General features: G+C 36.7%; 2 protein-coding genes across 2 annotated transcripts in view; both read left to right on the top strand.

The window, feature by feature from the left end:
* LOC113467326 (zinc finger protein 62 homolog) overlaps positions 1 to 17316 on the top strand; it is a 31877-nt gene extending 14561 nt beyond the window's left edge. The window contains exons 2-9 of the mRNA XM_026823437.1: positions 28 to 65; positions 424 to 566; positions 807 to 1051; positions 1089 to 1095; positions 1254 to 1423; positions 14178 to 14711; positions 15041 to 15199; positions 15845 to 17316. Coding sequence (XP_026679238.1) covers positions 53 to 65; positions 424 to 566; positions 807 to 1051; positions 1089 to 1095; positions 1254 to 1423; positions 14178 to 14711; positions 15041 to 15199; positions 15845 to 17282 — 2709 coding nt within the window. The 5' untranslated portion in view covers positions 28 to 52 and the 3' untranslated portion in view covers positions 17283 to 17316. The remainder of the gene's footprint in view (positions 1 to 27; positions 66 to 423; positions 567 to 806; positions 1052 to 1088; positions 1096 to 1253; positions 1424 to 14177; positions 14712 to 15040; positions 15200 to 15844) is intronic.
* LOC103508963 (zinc finger protein 665) overlaps positions 1 to 17511 on the top strand; it is a 39376-nt gene that overhangs the window by 11830 nt on the left and 10035 nt on the right. The gene's annotated exons all lie outside the window — the stretch shown is intronic.

The following is a 17511-nucleotide window of genomic DNA, read 5'->3' as shown; positions in this document are numbered from 1 at the left end:
ATCCAAATTTTTGTGTTTTATTTGTAGGATTTAGACCACATCCCAAATCATAATGGCGGAAGAAGATCTGAATTGGACACCTAAACAGGACATGAGTCTCCTGTGTCGAGTGTGTGCAAATCAACATGACTATCTCATTCCAATCTTTGAAGGCGAAGGACTTGATCATGATATGCCCACCAAAATGGACAAGCATCTACCCATCAAAGTAAGTTGCTTGGCAAGTAAACCTCTTTCCCCAGAGGTTATAATAAAAGACTTATTGGTCTGAATAACTGTCGTCATTCTCAGCACATCAATGAAGGGTGTTTGTTTTTAATACAAATCAGGAAGGATAATTTTAATTATTTTGTATCTCCTCTATTAGTGTTAGCCAACTTAGTGTACTGTTAGTGAGCTGTGACATAGCCCTTTCAGAAGAAGATCTGAATTGGACACCTAAACAGGACATGAGTCTCCTGTGTCGAGTGTGTGCAAACCAACACGACTATCTCATTCCAATTTTTGAAGGCGAAGGACTTGATCATGATATGCCCACCAAAATGGACAAGCATCTGCCCATCAAAGTAAGTTACTCGGCAAGTAAACCTCTTTCCCCAGAGGTTATAATAAAAGACTTACCTACTGGTCTGAATAACTGTTGTTATTCTCAGCACATCAAATGAAGGTTGTTTGTTTTTAATACAAATCAGGAAGGATAATTTTAAATATTTTGTATCTTCTCTATTAGTGTTAGCCAACTTAGTGTACTGTTGGTGAGCTGTGACATAGCACTTTATAATGTCTCAACTTTCCTTGTTTTTCAGGTGCGTGAAAATGACAAGCTACCAACCCAAATGTGTTACCAATGTGCCTCAACCATTATCGCATGGAGTGACCTTGTCACCAACTGCTTGGAAGCTGACAAGAAGCTGACTCGCATGTTGAAAATCAATGAGAAGAAGGCAGGGGTAAGTGAACTTAGCCTCTTAATCCTATTATTTTTGTTCATTGCCTGCCTTGGGAAGTTTGAGGTAGAAATCATACTCACCAAACGTACTATTAGATACAAGTTTATCTCTAATTATTAATGTGTGCATACTTTCCAGCTCTTGTGTACTTACCATATGGATCAACTATTGTTCTATACTTATTATATTATGTACCTACTTATATTGTATTGTAAACAAAAATTATAAACAATAAAAATAAAGGTTTATCAAAATTGAAATTGAATAGCCCTTTATAATGTCTCAACTTTCCTTGTTCTTCAGGTGCGTGAAAATGACAAGCTACCAACCCAAATGTGTTACCAATGTGCCTCAACCATTATTGCATGGAGTGACCTTGTCACCAACTGCTTGGAAGCTGACAAGAAGCTGACTCGCATGTTGAAAATCAATGAGAAGAAGGCAGGATCAGGAAGGATAATTTTAAATATTTTGTATCTTCTCTATTAGTGTTAGCCAACTTAGTGTACTGTTGGTGAGCTGTGACATAGCACTTCATAATGTCTCAACTTTCCTTGTTCTTCAGGTGCGTGAAAATGACAAGCTACCAACCCAAATGTGTTACCAATGTGCCTCAACCATTATTGCATGGAGTGACCTTGTCACCAACTGCTTGGAAGCTGACAAGAAGCTGACTCGCATGTTGAAAATCAATGAGAAGAAGGCAGGGGTAAGTGAACTTAGCCTCTTAATCCTATTATTTTTGTTCATTGCCTGACTTTGGAAGTTTAAGGTAGAAATCATACTCATCAAATGTACTATTAGATACAAGGGTCAAGTAACGAACGCCCATCAGCTTTGTGCTCGGGTTCGATTCCCAGCTATGATGGTGATTTTGTTTAGATAAGTCGGCCGTAGGACGTTCTATATTTGAATGTAAGTAGGACATACAACAGGTCATTGTCCCTGCTATGTTGTTCAATTAATTAGTGTTTTGAAGAACGGGTTTGAATCCCGACCGTAAAAGTAGATGTGTGGTGGAAATAACAATTTATTGTTTGATGTTTCTTGGGTTCGAATCCCAACCGTAAAAGTGGATGTGGAAATAACACTTGGTTGACGTGATGTCGATTGTCGTCACGAGCGGAAATGGAACGCTGGTTCTTAGACGGAGAAGATGGGTTCGATTCCCGCCAGGATGAGGGAGTTATTCCTTGTGTTAAGGGGAAATACGGGATAGCTCGAGATTAATATTTTGTATCATCCTGTAGTATTTTTGTGACATAAAATGCATAATGGTGGTATGCACAGTCTTGGAGAGAAGATTTGTACCAGAATATTTCTTGCCTAACTTTTTAATCTTTTCTGTCTATTTTGTGGGAGAGAGATTATCTAACAATAATCTAATATAATATATACCTACTAATTTATTAATGGAAATCTGCATAAGCTTATACCCGCCTCCCTAACACAGTGGTTGGTCGGGCGCTCGGATTCGGGAGTGAAGTTCAAATCCCATTCGAGTCGTGAAATTTCAGTTCCTTGATAATTTGACCACAGTATTAAAGCTCTAATGGTTAGACGGTAGAGAATGCCTCGGGCATTAACCTCGTCTAGTGTATTACCTTCCACTGAAAAATTTACAATAAAACTGTCGGAATAAAGGGACTGTGCATACCTCTTTATTTATTGGTTTGTAGTTGTGTTTTATTTCTCTTTTTCTTCAGGGGTTTCAGGATAGGCGTAGAGAGATGATGAATGATATGTGTCCAGTTATAGTTAGGTTCTGTGTAGGTAGGTCCCGAATCTTCAAGCATGGCTCAATACGTTCTTCCCATTGTCATGGGAGGATTTTTTTTTCGTTGTTTGGTCGTTTGAAGAGACGATTTTTTTCCGTTCAAAATTTTAAATAGGACCTTTGGAGGGTTTGTTCCAATTTAAAATGACGAGTTTTTTTTAATATTATTACTTATCAAATTGTTGGTTTGGGGTTCGAATTTCAATATCATACACATTTGATAGCGTCACTAAAGTACTTTGGTATGTCCCAGCTCAAAGTGCACGATAACATGATTCACCTAGGGCTTCGCCACTACAAGTGTAATGTGTGCAATAGGTCCTTCCCGAATAACACCGCTTTGAAAGAACATTTATCGGAACATGTCGGGGCGTTCATCTGTGAAACGTGCGGTAAATCATTCACTCGCAATTCCACTCTGTTACCTTCCACTGAAAAATTTACAATAAAATTGTCGGAATAAAGGGACCAAGTCCTATTTTGACAGTCTAAAATTCTAAAGAATTTAAGAACAACAGGTATTTCTCATTGACTGTGCATCCCTATTTATTGATTGGTTTGTAGTTGTGTTTTATTTCTCTTTTTCTTCAGGGTTTTCAGGATAGGCGTAGAGAGATAATGAATGATATGTGTCCAGTTATAGTTAGGTCCTGTGTAGGTAGGTCACGAATCTTCAAGCATGGCTCAATACGTTCCTCCCATTGTCATGGGAGAATTTTTTTTTTTTTTGTTGTTTGGCCGTATGAAGAGACGATTTTTTTTCGTTCAAAATTTTAAATAGGACCCTTGGAGGGTTTGTTCCAATTTAAAATGACGAGTTTTTTTAATATTATTATTTATCAAATTGTTGGTTTGGTGTTCGAATTTCAATAATATCATACACATTTGATAGCGTCACGAAAGTACTTTGGTGAAAAATAGTATTAAAAATAGCAATAATTGAAAATAAAATAATTACGATCGAAAAAATAAAGCACTCGCTATCCTCGAAGCCAATTTGACCCATGCTTGACAGATTATTTCAGATGCTAGGAGAGCCCCCCCCCCAACGTCAGCTGGAAGTTCGCCGTCCAAAGGTAGGTTGGACGTTGAGATGCGAAGTCTGGTCATATTTGCCGATGTGCAAGGTGTCTTCATTTATGAGTCTTTTAAACTCGACCAAGTAGTAGTAGTAGTATTCTAGTGGCTTAAACTGGAGAACTAACTTGGATGAGAGGCCCGCCCCCTACGGAGCGATGGGGCCCGAAGTCTTCTGAAAAAAAAAAAAAAAAATCCTTTGTATTGTTGAACGTTATGGCCAAATTTCTTCAAAATTGGACAAACCACTTTCGCGAAAGTTGTAAAATTGTCGAGAAAAATTTAAAATTCCACTTAGTTCATTTCAATTTATTATTCCAATTGGAAAAGAACAACATACCTGAAACAGACATCCCAAATAGAAGAATGTACCATTTGCGCACTAGAAGAGCCGACCCCAGAAGTTATTAGTTAGGCTCATATGGGATAAGGCAAGGGAGATATACATATATATTCCAGGGGGGAAAAAATGTAGGCAGAATTGGTATAGGGGCCCCTACGCTAGCAGAATAGACGCGGTGTTTTCTATGCTATTTGGGGTTCCCTATCTATTGAAATTGAAGATATTTTCACAGAAGAAAACCTTCAAAATGTGAAGGGCAAAGGGCAAAGTTTTTTTTAAGGATTTTTATTTTCTAATAACGTAGCTCAGAACTGCCTGGTCTACTGTCGATGTTTAGATCATGAAATGAGACAATTTTCAAGCCCATAAATCCAAGCAATATGCCCTCATACTTATTACATTGGAGGTTCAATTTGACTAGTTTGATCGATTTTCATGAAGACACCTTGGTACATTGTTGTGAACATGGAATTTCAACCAGTTTGATGGGAGGTTTTATTTTTTGTGACAGGCGTATTTTTGACCACCATTTTTTTTAAAACAAATTAAAAAAAAATCAATAAATAAAAATAATATGGGACCAGTAAACGACTTAGTATCCAAGTCGTTGAAGACAGAATTTGACGACAGCAAAAGTTGAAAGTTTCCGTGATTGAGAAATGAATCGGCAAAAAGGGTCACCGTGTTTTGTGACGTCACGAAATGACGTTGTTATTTCACTCAATATAAGATTTGATGATGAATATTCCTGTCGATATTCATCCGAATAAGTACAATATTTTACACAAGTCTTTTCAATTAGAATTTGCAAGCGAGATGATAATTTTCTGTCACGTACACTCACTCCACATAGTGTAATTCTCCTATCAATTGTTTGGACGTTCTATGAATGAGAAGTGAGAGCAATGATTTTGCCTATGTTTTTAAATTATAAATTGCATTGATTTCGAAGGATAAGGACTTTGTTTACAAATTGAAAAATGTTTCATCAGTTTTAGTCTGTTCGAGATCGAAATTTGAAATTTCTTCTGACATAAGTGTGACCCAAAGGGAATAATCACTCATTTATAGTGCATTTTTAATGTTTTTTTGGCAATTACTTACCAATTTTTATGAAAATAAATAAAAAATTCATATTCCCCTAATTGTCCATACTTTTTATAAATGTGTGTAAGAAAAAGGAAAATTGAAAAACAATTTCTTTTGTAGTAGGTACATACACAGAAAACTGAGTTGAGAGAACATAATGTTAATAAAAACAAACTTGAACATTTTCAAATTTAAAACGGAGCCCAATTGTATCAATTATACATATACAGGAAAATGTAAAAATGTCATTAGTTATTATCAAGTTGCTCATTGCTCTTGCTTCTTATTATGATTAAACTCATTCCCTCAATTGCTCTTTGTACTCTTGTACGTGTGCTTATACTGGTTCAGCTCTTGAAATAATGAAAGTAGGTCCTATGCTAACGTTAGAATATTTTCCTAATAGTGAGATGCTGAGAGGGATAGATGTAAATTGCTCGAACGTGCAAAAAAGAAAGGAAGGCACATAAAATCCACAGCATAATGTGCTATGGAGGAAAATGGTTGAATGAATTGAATGAAAATTAACAATATATTTTGTTTCCTATAGAATAAGGAAAGTAAAAATAAAACGGCACAAATAGACGATTAAAAAATTAGAGAAAGTAATATGGACATTAGGTTTATTAGGGTATAAGGTGCATTTTTGCCCTCGCGGGAGGTCTTGATTCAAAATACTTTGTTTTATACAGTATGAGCACACATCGTCGAGAGTGTATTATGAGAAATTGTCTCAGGATTAGATAAATGATAAAATTGATTTTTAATTTTAACCCATTAGAGGTACAAGTTGAGCTTCTCTCAAAGAAAACCACTTTTTTTTGTTCTTTGATGTAATCTTGTGCTCTTGTAAAGTAAGTCAATTAAGAAAAGGTGAAACAATTTTGTCGTTTCATGCACAAGAAAAATTCCCTCGTTCAAAAATTATAAAAGAATGAATCAAAGAACAAAAGGCTAATAGATAATCCGTTACTCTGAAGAGTACTTTATTATAACTAACACTTTTGGGATGGGTTAAATTTCCTGTCCATTCCGTTTCATAAATCTGCAAAAGGATTTGTTAGTCCTCTTTTCTGTTATCAACATAAGCATTAATTGCCAGGGACCGTCCTATTCTAGCTGCAAAAGAAAAGAGTTGAATCAATCGAAATCCCCTCTTGTCACTCCGTCTTCAAAACGAGCAATCACTGTTCATTTAGTTACATACTTTGGAAATGAATAGAAAACATATCTTGTGTCCTGGAAACAGGATTTTGTGATGACGACTGCACAGGGAATAGGGCCGGGGGGCAACATGTTGCTTCCCTGTGGAACCGTCCCGTCACGTTATGTCCCTAGTGTTGCATGCCTCCTTGTATCTTGCATTATTTTGTACGACCAGACTTGAATCTCACCGTCCGCTAGGTGGTGCTCCAGTCTCTTCGTCAAGGTAGGTGGACACATCCCCCATGGCTCGGGTGTCCTATTTATAGCGTTATCTTGTGTAGTTAGGTGAAACAGGTAGGGTGGTTAGGAGCTAGGAGGTAGATATAATGGGTCCAAGAAGTATGTCACGGAATTTGTGCCATTTCTAATGGAAAAGATGGACTCTGTCCGTGAGATTGGAAACCTTGCCAGTTACCAAAAAGAACACTGAGCAACGTTGAGCGCTGTGCGTACCAGGCACAATGGGGTACAATTTTCAATCACAACCCAGGAAAGAGGTTCATAATAAAGGGACCTCGTTGGTGGATTTGGACATTGTAGGATTTAAAATTCAGGCAATCTGATTCCTAGTTTTACCCAGAATAACCAGTTATGATTTTACATATTAGATGAGGATGTTTGTAGTTTTTCAACGCTTTCCTAACGAACGCCCATCAGCTTTGTGCTCGGGTTCGATTCCCAGCTATGATGGTGATTTTGTTTAGATAAGTCGGCCGTAGGACGTTCTAAATTTGAATGTAAGTAGGACATACAACAGGTCATTGTCCCTGGTATGGTGTTCAATTAGAGTTTTGAAGTACGATTAATATGCTCTTGGGTTTGAATCCCGACCGTAAAGGTAGATGTGTGGTGGAAATAACAATTGTTTGATGTTTCTTGGGTTCGAATCCCAACCGTAAAAGTGGATGTGGAAATAACAACGGGTTGACGTGATGTCGATTGTCGTCACGAGCGGCAATTGAACGCTGGTTCTTAGACGGAGAAGACGGGTTCGATTCCCGCCAGGATGAGGGAGTTATTCCTCATTGAATGGAAATACGAGCTAGCTCGAGATATTTTGTATCATCCTGTAGTATTTTTGTGACATAAAATGTATAGTGGTGGTATGCACAGTCTTGGAGAGAAGATTTGTACCAGAATATTTCTCGCCTAACTCGCCTTTAATCTTTTCTGTCTATTTTGTGGGAGAGAGATTATCTAACAATTAATCTAATATAATATCTACCTACTAATTTATTAATGGAAATCTGCATAAGCTTATACCCGCCTCCCTAACACAGTGGTCGGTCAGGCGCTCGCCTGGTGAAAGGGAGGGAGTGGGTTCGAATCCCATTCGAGTCGTGGAATTTCAGTTGCTTGATAATTTGACCACAATATTAAAGCTCTAATGGTTAGATGGCAGAGAATGCCTCGGGCATTAACCTCGCCTAGTGTATTACCTTCCAATCTTGCATTATTTTGTACGACCAGACTTGAATCTCACCGTCCGCTAGGTGGTGCTCCAGTCTCTTCGTCAAGGTAGGTGGACACATCTCCCATGGCTCGGGTGTCCTGTTTATAGCGTTATCTTGTGTAGTTAGGTGAAACAGGTAGGGTGGTTAGGAGCTAGGACGTAGATATAATGGGTCCAAGAAGTATGTCGCGGAATTTGTGCAATTTCTAATGGAAAAGGTGGACTCTGTCCATGAGATTGGAAACCTTGCCAGTTACCAAAAAGAACACTGAGCAACGTCGAGTGCTGTGCGTACCTGGATGGTTGACCATCCAGGCACAATGGGGTTCAATTTTCAATTACAACCCAGGAAAGAGGTTCATAACAAAGGGACCTCGTTGGTGGACTTGGACATTGTAGGATTAAAAGTTCAGGCAATTTGATTCCTAGTTTTACCGAGAATAACCAGTTATGATTTTACATATTAGATGAGTACCTATTTATAATGGGTACCTTGGTTTGTGTCCAGTGTTGTCTACGAAATTCCTCAAGTTTCGACTTTCGACTGACAGAGTGGCGGTATGCTTGTTCACTGAGTGATGGTATGCTTGTTCACTGAGTGGCGGTATGCTTGTTCAACTGTACCAACTTCCCAATACCTCCAGTTACATATATTGGGGGAAATGTACCTAACTTGATAGTAAAGTTTTGTTATAGTTTTGCCATGACAACATACCTACACACTACGTCGTACGTACCTATACAAGGTATGTACCTATAGATATATATATATCTATGTATTAGGTAGGTACCTGTTTACTTACATAGGTATTTACTTATTATGTAGGTACCTAAGTATTTCGTGTTTGTAGCTTACTAGCTTATCGCATTTTTACTTTCCTTATCCCATAAACGAGGAAAGTTATAGGTAGGTAAGTATTAAAATTCAAATATTTAGTATTTACCAAAATTTTCGATGGTTAGTTTTTTTCGTGAGAAGACTAGGTCGCGTGTTGTTCGATTCCCGCCCGGGGTGGATTTTATCCTAAACTTTCTTCTCCATGTGAAGCACAATGTTTACAGTTGAATTGAGTATGGCTTTATCATCAATACAAGTTTACCGAGAAAACATAGGTACCAACCATACTAAGATCAAATCTTTTTTATGGGCTAGTATGGAAAAATTGTTTGAGTACCTATAGAAGGATTTAGGACTTGTATTTTTAGTGAGTTAAGGTTGTAACTTGTACTCAATTCACCTTTGCTAATTTGTTTTTCCTCCAAAATTAAAAAAAAAATCTTATATAACTTGCTGCTTGAACACAAGACCAAGTCTTACTATGCAGTGATTTCACATTATAAATTAAATCAATGGTGTTATTCAATGTGTGGTTTTTCAAAATTCTCAATATCTTCTTCAATATTGTTTTCAAAGGTTAAAAATAAAATGATAATTCCACTAAGATGTATCAATGGAGGACTTTGTGAATTAAAAATGTTTCGGGCAATCAATCAAAAATGTCCACCCCAAAAATTGCGAACAAAAACCATTGTGCTTCCTTGTGAGAAATATATACATCGTGGTTCAAAAGTAATGACATGCTACTAAAAAGTTAGTAAATAATTAGCTTGTAATGATTCAGTACACACAGAAAGAATGATATGTTGTGAATATGGACCATCTTAAAATTTCAACCCTTATAAAAATCCCGTGTTAATAGTAGATCTTCATTATGTAGGCATGTTTTCTTGATTTTCTCATATATGCTGAACTTCTTCTAGCAAGGACACTCTGGAAAATGAAATGAAATTCCAGGAATTAGTCTACTACAATTGCTATCAACAAATTAAAAAAAAAAGTTTATATTATTTGGTTCATTGCATTATCACTAGGTACTGTTTTGTTTGTTATTTTCCAATCCTTTTTTCCCCTGAACAAAGCAAAGGAAAAAGAAATCCCAAAAGATTTTTGTATGTCATTCCTTTTGAAACGCCTTGTATTTTTCTATTTGTAATGAACAGTGATTGTTCTCATGAGTTTCAACTTGAGCCTCTACTATTGGGTTTTTGGCTGATTTAGGCCTTAGGATTTTTAACCCCTGAAAGGATAGGTTAGGATGTCACTACCTCATTATTGTTATCATTGGATAGGAAATTTTTTAGAGCAGATATGACCTTATTTTACATAAATAACACATCTGCGACTTTTTTCCAACTCTTTTATGGAAGAAGTGTATTGTTATTATATTAGGAACCTTTTACTATTAAATTGAATTGACTGTGTTTAAACAATTCTACACTACGTTACACTTTAGGTACACCTTATCAGTTTCAGCAATTTTATTTCTTCTTGTTTTTATGTATATTTTTCAATGTATATTTTTTCAGTTGTTACTTATTTATTTTCCAAGTATCATGGGGGTTTTTCGTTTTTTTCAGAGGTTGTTTTAATTTTCTGGAAATATTATTGGGTTTATGCAAAGAAGTGGGGAGGATTTAGAGGGGTCTCTTTTTAGACATTTAGATTTTTCTTTATCCGCAATCAAGGGCACATTTTTTTCAGGGCAGATGGCTATCAGAAGATGGATGAGAAATTGTCTCAGGATTAGATAAATGATAAAATTGATTTTTAATTTTAACCCATTAGAGGTACAAGTTGAGCTTCTCTCAAAGATTCTTTTGCCACTTTTTTTTCGTTCTTTGATGTAATCTTGTGCTCTTGTAAAGTAAGTCAATTAAGAAAAGGTGAAACAATTTTGTCGTTTCATGTACAAGAAAAATTCCCAAGTTCAAAAATTATAAAAGAATGAATCAAAGAACAAAAGGCTAATGGATAACCCGTTAATCTGAAGAGTACTTTATTATAACTAACACTTTTGGGATGGGTTGAAATTTCCTGTCCATTCTATCTCATAAATCTAATATTTCACATAGCACTTTGTATTTGTAACCAGATTTGTCATTTGGGTGAGTGAAACTTGTACCTTGGTTGTTGGTTTAAAGGTAGGGGTACATGTCTACTTATTCTTGAGTGTTGCAATGAGCAAGGTCAATAGTTCATTACCCTCTAATGATTTATGATTTGTTTGGTCCTTATATTTTTACTTTTCCTCCTTTTTTCCATCACTGCATATTTTTGTGCATTTGAAAATTTCTGAACTGATGCTTTGATCTCAAAAAAATCCAAATAATTAGTCTGAGATTGCTTAATCTGAGAGTTTGACTTAAACTAATTTTAATCTCAATTTGTGTCCCAGGGTTTAAATCCCCTTTAAATAAGTATCTATTTCTTATCCAAATTTTTGTGTTTTATTTGTAGGATTTAGACCACATCCCAAATCAAAATGGCGTTTAAAAAAAAAAAAAAAAAAAAAAAAATCTATAAATAAAAATAATATGAGACCAGTAAACGACTTGTGTCCAAGTCGTTGAAGACAGAATTTGACGACAGCAAAAGTTGAAAGTTCCCGTGATACAGAAATGAATCGGCAAAAAGGGTCACCGTGTTTTGTGACGTCACGAAATGACGTTATTTCACTCAATATAAGATTTGATGATGAATATTTCTGTCGATATTCATCCGAATAAGTACAATAATTTACACAAGTCTTTTCAATTCAAATTTACAAGCGAGATGATAATATTCTGTCACGTACACTCACTTCACATAGTGTATTCTCCTATCAATTGTTTGACGTTCTATGAATGAGAATGGGAGCAATGATTTTGCCTATGTTTTTAAATTATAAATTGCATTGATTTCGAAGACTAAGGACTTTGTTTACAAATTGAAAAATGGTTCATCAGTTTTAGTCCGTTCGAGATCGAAATTTGAAATTTTCTTCTGACTTAAGTGTGACCCAAAGGGAATAATCACTAATTTATAGTACATTTTAATGTTTTTTGGCAGTTACTTACCAATTTTTATGAAAATAAATAAAAAAATCACATCCCCCTAATTGTCCATACTTTTTATAAATGTGTGTAAGAAAAAGGAAAATTGAAAAATACAATTTCTTTTGTAGTACTTACACCGAAAACTGACTTGAGAGAACATAATGTTAATAAAAATAAACTTGAACATTTTCAAATTTAGCCCAATTGTAGCCCAACGGAGCCCAATTGTATCAATTATACATATACAGGAAAATGTAAAAATGTCATTAGTTATTATTAAGTTGCTCATTGCTCTTGCTTCTTATTATGATTAAGCTCATTCCCTCAATTGCTCTTTGTACTCTTGTACGTGTGCTTATACTGGTTCAGCTCTTGAAATAATGAAAGTAGGTGCTATGCTAACGTTAGAATATTTTCCTAATTGTGAGATGCTGAGAGGGATAGATGTAAATTGCTGGAACGTGCAAAAAAGAAAGGAAAGCACATAAAATCCACAGCATAATGTGCTGATGGAGGAAAATGGTTGAATGAATTGAATGAAAATTAACAGTATAATTATTTTGTTTCCTATAGAATAAGGAAAGTAAAAATAAAACGGCACAAATAGACGATTAAAAAATTGGAGAAAATAATATGGACATTAGGTTTATTAGGGTATAAGGTGCATTTTTGCCCTTGCGGGAGGTCTTGATTCAAAATACTTTGTTTTATACAGTATGAGCACACATCGTCGAGAGTGTAATTTTTTTTGCATGCCTAGAATTTTTATCCACACTTCTTCTTTTGTTGTTGAATTATAAATATTGTACCTACCTATGCTGAAAACATGATTGTATAAAAGTTAAATAAAATGCATCGTTAAACCAAGGAAAGGAATCATTAGAAAGTATGCCAAGACGCCAAAGAATCTAGAAAAAAGTGTGTAGTGTGAGGAACAGATGTCTGCTGAGAAGTATGCTTGACCCATATTCCGAGATATGCTTGAAATGAGAGAGGAAGAAGAAGGGTGTGTGGGAGTGAGAAAATGGTAAAACATTGAAAAGATTTTAAAGAATATGAAAATTAGAACGTATAAAGAAAATGAAAAAAGAAAAAGAATAATTTTAAAACGAAATGGATAAAGTATAAAATAATTGACGGCCGGGTCTACAGTCTCATGTTGACTTTATGTTGGTTTAAATAAAAATAATGAAATAAAAGATTAAACTGTATTGTTGATCCAATAAAAATGGATTTCAACATGAGAAAACCCACACAAGCGTCCTAAAAAAGGGACCAATGTATTTCTAGTTAATATGTTAAAAATAAATAAAAATTAACATGAGATTGAGATTGAAGGCCTGGGAGTAAAGAGAATCAAACGTTTTTATTTAAGAAGACCCTTCAAGTGAGAATCGAATTTTGATCAAAACGGAAATTATGTAATGGATTTTTATTCTATATTTATTGCAAATGATAATTTTCAACATGAGAAAACCTACACAAGCGTCCCAAAAAAGGGACCAATGTATTTCTAGTTAATATGTTAAAAATAAATAAAAATTAACATGAGATTGAAGGCCTGGGAGTAAAGAGAATCAAACGTATTTAAGAAGACCCCTCAAGTGAGTATCGAATTTTGATCAAAACGGAAATTATGTAATGGATTTTTATTCTATATTTATTGTTTCCCATTTATTTATATTTAATACCTACTCATGTTCTTTGATGAATAATGGAATTAGCAACGTGATTACTCGTTCTCAACAACATTCCATGTGAGGAAAGTTGTTTGACCCCAAAAAGGAGTCAAGTAGGGTTAGACTCTTATATGAAAGCTTTCAATTATGGTATCCAAAGCAATTTCAAATTATGGAAATGATCATAAACCTTATTCAGTCTTCGAAAATCGTCTAATCCAACATTAGGAATTGTAGTTTTCAGACATACTTCGAAAAATGGCTTTTGAACTCTTGACAAAGAGAAAGCTCTCAGGTTTTTATGGAGTAATTTGTTTGGTCTTATCAATGTCCTTTCTCCATGTACCCTTTAGTGAATTTTCATTTTATTTTGTTGTTACAAAGGATCCAACGAATCTTTTGAACTCTTGACAAAGAGAAAGCTCTCAGGTTTTTATGGAGTAATTTGTTTGGTCTTATCAATGTCCTTTCTCCATGTACCCTTTTGTGAATTTTCATTTTATTTTGTTGTTACAAAGGATCCAACGAATCAGACACTGAAGTAATCTTGTCTGGTCTCCGAGTTCAAGGTCTGGAAATATGTAGTTGGTTTGATATCCATACTCAATTTATTGCGCTAGGTAACTATTCAAAATTGAACGTTATAGTTTTAATAGATTATTAGTGATGCCAAGCGGTCTTTTCTACAAAAATGTATTGACGTGTTGATGACTGGGATGTGTTGCAGGTGTCAAGAAGACCCGGGCGGATCTAGTAATGATCTTGTAGACTCGCCGCGCTCTTATGAGTGTTATGAATGCGGTAAAACGTACCGCTATAAATGTCACGTGTCCAAACATATAAGCTTAACACATAGTGACACTGGGTTTAAGTATACATGCTCACTATGCGGACTCGAGCTTGTCAGGAGATGTGACTTGCGTAAGCATCGTATTCTAGAGCATTCGGATCAGACGAAACAATACCCATGTCCTGAATGTGGGCAGATATTCGGCCGTAACTTGGAACTTAGGAACCACAAAATACGTAAACACAAAATGGAACCAGAGCCCGAGGAATGTCGACCAGGGCGTCGGGCAGTGTCGGAACTATTCGCTAAGGCTAGGGTCTATGTGGATGGCTGCCTCATGCACAAGTGTCCGACATGCGAGATATTACTCAAGTCGAGTAAGTCCCTGCGGAATCATCTCCTTGTACATACAGGGGAGAAGCCATTCACTTGTGAAAAGTGCGGCAAACAATTCCGTACCGTGTCCCAGCTGTGAGAGATCGGTACGCGGAACGTAGTTACTCGTGTAGGTTATGTGGAGAGAAGTTCTCTCTGAAGAAACAGTTGCATGCACACAGTCGTGACGTGCACAACCAGGCTGTCAATTATGAGTGTGATACATGTGGCCGAGCGTTTAGTTACAAGTCTCAGCTCTCTCGACATCTTATCTCCCATACACAGGAGCGCGCCTCAGTGTGTGAATTATGTGGCGCAGCCTTCTCTCAGCCAGCAGGTCTTTATAATCACAAGTTTACACATGAGGGAACACGTTTCGCTTGTAGCCTGTGTGAGAAATCCTACACTCACCCTTCACTCCTCAGGATTCATATGAAATCCCACACAGACACGACGAGATACGTGTGTGAGGTGTGTGGCAAAGATTTCAACAGTGTGCGAAATCTAAAGCGACACAAGTTGACGCACAACACACTCAAGAGTTTCGTGTGTAGTGTGTGCAACACGGGCTTTACCGTAAAGAAGTATCTCATTCAACATTACAAGACACACAGGAAGGAATGACGTTACACCCGAGAAAAACTAGACGTTCGATCATTGATGAATTTTGTTCTGTGAAATTCCAGTCTGTGGGACTTGCAAAGACTCTTTGTGCTAATTGTTAGTAGATTCTTTTCTTGAGGCAGAAAGTCCGGATTTTAAATATACCAATCGGTCATAACTCAATAAAATAAAACGAATTCATTATTTGAGTTCACGGCAGTGCGCCAGGCCAAGTTTTAGTAATCACGCCTTTGTATCATGTTAACATCGTTAAAAGGCTGCTACTGTCCACAAGTAAATAAATCGTTTGTTTCTACCCTAGAATTCTAAAATGAAAAGAACGTCAGTCATATTGCACTGTCCTATTATTAAGTTTATAATGAAAGATGCTATTATGTTATTATTATCATTATTTTTATATTTTTTCAAAAATATAATCGTCTAGACATTTTTTCTTTCTCGAAATCTCGTCTTTTTTTATTATTAGGAACCTCCGCACACTAGATAAGTGAGAGTGCTGTGGTACTGTAAAATATTCAATCACAAAATGTGACGTGCTGAAAGGAAAATGAAGTACTTGTTGGAACATGGGCATTGGTCACTGATGGGTATTGATTTGGTTGCAGGCGGTGTAATGATATCTGGTCATGTTGCGCGTGTGTCGCAAAGTTTGCATCAGTCGCTTACCTTGCTCGTCATATCTCCCAGTCACATGCTACCTCTATTCCGTCACTGCTGCCACCGCCACCGGACCTCTGTACACACTGTAGCAATACTCTGAGCGCACATTGCTCTCATGTCGAGTGTGACGAGGATTATGATAGTGTTCTCGGCAGGAACTTGGGTCACATGGATACCAATGCGTTTATTTGTTTCTATTGTGACGGAACTTACGCCGACAAGACCTCGCTCAGTGTTCATATCAAACTCGAGCACACAGACTTTGTGTATGGTCAAGTCCAAGGTATCATCGAGTGGTATGCTTGTGTCCAGTGTTGCAAGTTGTACACCCGAAAACAGGATATCTTGAAACATATCCGATGGGTGCATGACATTGTTGAACGGCGAGATGCTAGCGAGTATCGCATATTTACTGTGCGTGACGTGACTTTTCCATGCAACGTATGTGGTCAGATTCGAGTGTTGTCACGCACGTGTCCCTCTCATCAGATGCCTGCTGATATAATGACAACCAAGTGTGAAGAACATGCTCATCAGATTGCTAAATGTCATGAGTGTATGTTTTGTGAAATACATGTTGAAGATTGTTATGCACTGTGGTTGCACATCTTTGCTCTACATAAAGAACATTACTACGAATGTAATTTATGTCCCAAATTCAAACGTCTCAAGATGGGTACAGGGGGAATTAGGACACATATGCGACGAATGCACAAGATTAATATCCATCCAGACCAAACCCGCGCTTCATTACGCGAGCAAGCGAGTATTATTATTGACGGTGTGCTGCACTACAAGTGTGTTCACTGTCCTGAGATCTATTGGTCCTATATCAAGTTGAAAGATCATATTCTTCATAGTCACACATGCACAGAGCTGCATACGTGCAAACAATGTGATAAAGTGTTTCCCAACGAGAAGAGGTTAGAGAACCATGTGAAGCGTGTTCATGAAACAGTACCAGAGCTACAATGTCCGCACTGTGGCCGCTTCTTCTCTGAGCGTTCAAACTTCAAGCGACATTTGACTATTCATACTGGAGAACGCAAGTATGTGTGCGAGTTGTGTGGTGCCAGTTTCAATCAATGGTCTAGCTTATACACGCACAAGTTCTCACATACCAACACCAAATACAACTGCTCGCTGTGTACAAAGAGTTTCAACACACCCAAAAGCTTGGCTGTTCATTTGAAAAGTCATTTGGACACTAATGTGTACGTGTGTGATACATGTGGGAAACAGTTCTCTAGCCGCGTCGTGTGGCGAGGCCACATTAAAATCCACAGCACGTCGCGAGATTACATTTGTCACCTTTGCAACGCAGGCTTCGTGGTCAAGAAATATCTCACTCAACATTACAAAACGCATAAGAACAAAAGTTGAAAAATAATACTTGGGCTTATTTTTAAAGGTAAAATATTAATTTGTTAATAAATATCTAAATAATCCAATCAAGGAGCTTCTGTTAGTTTATTGTTTATCTCAAATCCATCAAATTCAAGATCAAGCAAACGTTGGTCAGTTATCTTTACTGCAGATCCACCCACTAAAACGGACTTTTTTCAAATACATGCACATTGGATCTACATCCTAGAAAGGTTTTACTTAGTTT

This window comes from Diaphorina citri, unplaced genomic scaffold, assembly GCF_000475195.1.
Source record: "Diaphorina citri unplaced genomic scaffold, Diaci psyllid genome assembly version 1.1 scaffold454, whole genome shotgun sequence".
In the NCBI taxonomy this organism is placed as follows: Eukaryota; Metazoa; Arthropoda; class Insecta; order Hemiptera; family Psyllidae; genus Diaphorina; species Diaphorina citri.
The sequence above is the reverse complement of the archived record's forward strand: the minus strand, read 5'-3'. Positions and strand labels throughout refer to the sequence as shown.